At 37.9% G+C, this 3,706-nt stretch overlaps 1 protein-coding gene across 1 annotated transcript; it reads left to right on the forward strand.

Moving 5' to 3' along the window:
• The first annotated feature begins 220 nt into the window (after positions 1 to 220).
• On the forward strand, positions 221 to 2,526 carry GCNT1 (glucosaminyl (N-acetyl) transferase 1). The gene has a single exon (XM_062599924.1). The coding sequence runs from the start codon at positions 317 to 319 to the stop codon at positions 1,595 to 1,597; it is 1,281 nt and encodes a 426-aa protein (XP_062455908.1). The 5' UTR covers positions 221 to 316; the 3' UTR covers positions 1,598 to 2,526.
• The last annotated feature ends 1,180 nt before the right edge of the window (positions 2,527 to 3,706 follow it).

The raw sequence follows: 3,706 nt of genomic DNA on the forward strand, positions 1-3,706 counted from the left end.
GTCTATTCTTTTTTTAGAGTAATAAAACAATTTTATTCATTAATCTCTACATTTCAAGAAAATCCTTTTGTCTGAACTATTCACCTTTTTACAATCAAAAATTAATAGCAGAACTTTTAGCCAGTTATTTTTTAAAGTAACCTCTTAGAAGTTGCCTGTCATTCATATTTCATTTTCTTATAGGAATTTTTCTTCCATCTCCCCTGACAAATGCACCAGCCTCATGAGAAACACAGACTGATTTTTCTGAAGTTGTTGAAGCTGGTGTGAGTGGAGGGTAATTTTTTTAGCTCTGTGAAGGTACTGGATATTTGAAATGCTGAAAAGGAAACTACGGTTTTGCCACAACTCACTCTTCAGGCTTTTCTTGGGGCTAACTCTTATTCTAGTAATAATTTCAGTTTTGAAAGTTAACCAGAAACCAGACTTCCTAAATCGGAGGCATCTGGAGCTGACTAATGAAGATCCTTTTAGCAGTATTAGCTGCGCGAAAATATTGGAGGGTGATATAGAAGAAATTCAAAAGGTAAAGCTTGAGACATTGTCAGTGTCATTTAAGAAACGCCCCAGACTAACAACAAATGACTATATTAACATGACCACAGACTGTGCCTCCTTTACCAAGACTAGGAAATATATTATGGAACCTCTCAGCAATGAAGAAGCAGAATTTCCAATTGCTTACTCAATAGTGGTTTATCACAAAATTGAGATGCTTGATAGACTTCTAAGGTCAATCTATGCTCCTCAGAATTTTTACTGCATTCATGTTGACAAAAAGTCTCCAGAATCCTTTTTTGCTGCTGTGAAGGGAATAGTTTCATGTTTTGATAATGTCTTTATTTCCAGCCAATTAGAAAGTGTTGTATATGCTTCATGGAGCAGAGTGCAGGCAGACATTAACTGCATGAAAGATCTCTACAGAACAAGTACGAAGTGGAAATACTTAATAAACCTGTGTGGCATGGACTTTCCCATTAAGACCAACCAGGAAATAGTAGAGAGGCTGAAAGCACTTAAAGGTGAAAACAGCTTGGAAACAGAAAAAATGCCTCTCTCTAAAGAAGTAAGATGGAAAAAGCACCATGAGATTATTGATGGTAAAGTAAAGAACACAGGCATAGATAAACAACGACCACCTCTCAATACTCCAATTTTTTCTGGTAGTGCCTATTTTATTGTTAGCAGAAGATTTGTAGAACATGTGTTAGAAAACAGCAAAATCCTTTCATTTATTGAGTGGGCAAAAGACACTTACAGCCCTGACGAGTACCTGTGGGCAACAATTCAGAGAATCCCTGAAGTCCCAGGTGCAGTTTCTTCGAGTAATAAATTTGATGTTTCTGACATGAATGCTCTGGCCAGGTTTGTGAAGTGGCAGTACTTCGAAGGTGATGTGTCCAAAGGTGCACCCTACCCACCCTGCAGTGGGATTCACGTTCGCTCTGTCTGCGTTTTTGGAGCAGGAGACTTGAACTGGATGCTGCGAAACCACCACTTCTTTGCTAATAAGTTTGATACTGATGTTGACCCTTTTGCTGTGAAATGCTTGGAAGAGTATTTGCGACACAAAGCTTTGTACGAGCAGAAGAACTGAAATACCCATGTTACGTTTTATAAAAAACAGGTACAAATAAGATACAGCTATATACTTTAATGTGTATGGTGGTGGTGCTGACGTGCATCACATTGGTGTGGTGATGAGACCCTGCCTCACAGGGAGGTCCACAGACAAGGGGAAGAGACAACCTGTCTCAAAGAAAGGCAAGGATGCCTCACGTTGCATGTTGAGCCTTGGAACTTTGAGTAGAAACTATGGGATTAGGTTAAAGATAGCAATTTTTGGAAGCCCAAATATTTGGCATATTTATTGTTATCTAAAAAGTGTAATTAATGGGCTTCTTTCAGCTAAACCATTTGTTTGAAAACCTGGAAAATATATATTATATATGGTTGCTTTCCATGACTATAATACTAACTGAAAGGGAAAATGGAGAGAAAAAGGGAAAAGAAGCAGCTGGACTGCACAAAGTTCATGTTGAGATATTGAAAGATCTCAGGAAATTCACATTGGAATTTGTTTTAAAACTGAACAAAAGGGAATATACCAAAGCCAGTTGTCATCACTTGATGTAAATTTGATTGCTGCAGTTCTGTAATACATTATTTTGAATTCTCCCAGAAATTTCTTCTTCTGCTTGAAGTATTAAGGACTTGTGTTCAAATATTTTTGTAGCAAAATCTTGCCTTTGTACACTTAAATTCTCCCTGATTATGTGATAAAAAGTTTATAAATTAGTTTGTAATGTGTGTCTTCTCAGGGAAACTTCAGTTCTGTGCCTGATGAGAGTTAGAATTATAATTTTACACTAATTACTGTATCAGGATTCTTGGTTTCTGGTACAAGGCGACTCTTAAGTTTCTCAAAACTTAAAAGAAGAATTGCAGCAGTGTCCAAATGTTACTGACAGAACTGCTGATCCCTGCTGTCTGTCAAGCTCAACTTGCATTCCAGATTCTTTTAACACTGCATATGCAAAAATAAAGTTTTTTTTCTAAATGATATTGTCTCTTCCTACAGTTAAAGTTCTTCTGATAGCACTGCCAAAAAATCTTAATGATGAAGACCTGAAATGTTTTTAGCTGAGCCTGACACCTACAACCGAAGCTGCAGCTAAGACAGCAAATCCTGCCTTTCCTCTGTTCATTCAAGCATCTGTGCCCCTTCAAGTTTAGCTGGTTCAGTGATTTTTATTTAGTTAGTGGCTTCTTTTGGTAGAAGGGGAAGGAGGAAATATGGATCAGTTTTCATTCAGCTTAGTTCCTTACTGGATTAGCTGCTGCAATAGGATACGGATACAGGGAGAAGTGCAGAAGCAAGGTGTTGAGGAAAAGGACCCTGTGAGGGGTTATACTGTTTCTTTCCATGGCAATTCTTGCCTGGCATAGTTACTGGGAAATTAGCAGCCAGTCTTTCTCGTCAGAGGACATCAGGGTTCATCAGAGGCACTAGCAAATGGTAAAGTAACATACATTTTTTGCTGTGACTTTCTGAAACAATTTCTTGGAAATGTTGCTGTAAAAGTAGCATGCATTTGTTAAGAAGGTAGTTTCTCATTGATTTTCTCATAAGATGTGTGACAATATTTCGGCATTAACATAATAAACTGCCTATGGTTTGATCAAACATTTAAGTAGCCAAGAATTAAATCTGAACTAGGGCTTGTTCTTGCCAACCTCTGCCTTCAAAACCACCTAAAAGCTGTTTAGAGATTCTTCAGAGACTTGCACAAAATGCACAAACAAGTAGTTAAAGTCAGAGCTAAAGCAGTGGAGTAAAGAACTCTACTGAATTCTGGCCTGTTTTCCCCATCCTTTGGCTTTTCTACAAGAACACTCTTACAGGTAGCTGTTCTCTGCCACCTTTATGCATGCTATGCCAAAGAAGGTCTTTGCTGTATATAATACTAGGAAATTTCAGGAATTCAAGTTACATTTTTAACAGAGAAGTAGCTGTTTGCTTTTAAGAGATTCTAGATGAAGAAAAACTATATAAATAGCATTGAGACCACAACTGCTGGTTCAGATAGACTGAGAAAGTGATAATGAAGTTTTCTGCACAGGTGGGACTACAGACTCAGCTGCCTCAAATCCTCCAGACAACCGGAACATCAGCCCTTTACCTACCTGTAGCAGCATGTTCTGT

The sequence above is a fragment of the Rhea pennata genome, chromosome Z (assembly GCF_028389875.1).
Source record: "Rhea pennata isolate bPtePen1 chromosome Z, bPtePen1.pri, whole genome shotgun sequence".
In the NCBI taxonomy this organism is placed as follows: Eukaryota; Metazoa; Chordata; class Aves; order Rheiformes; family Rheidae; genus Rhea; species Rhea pennata.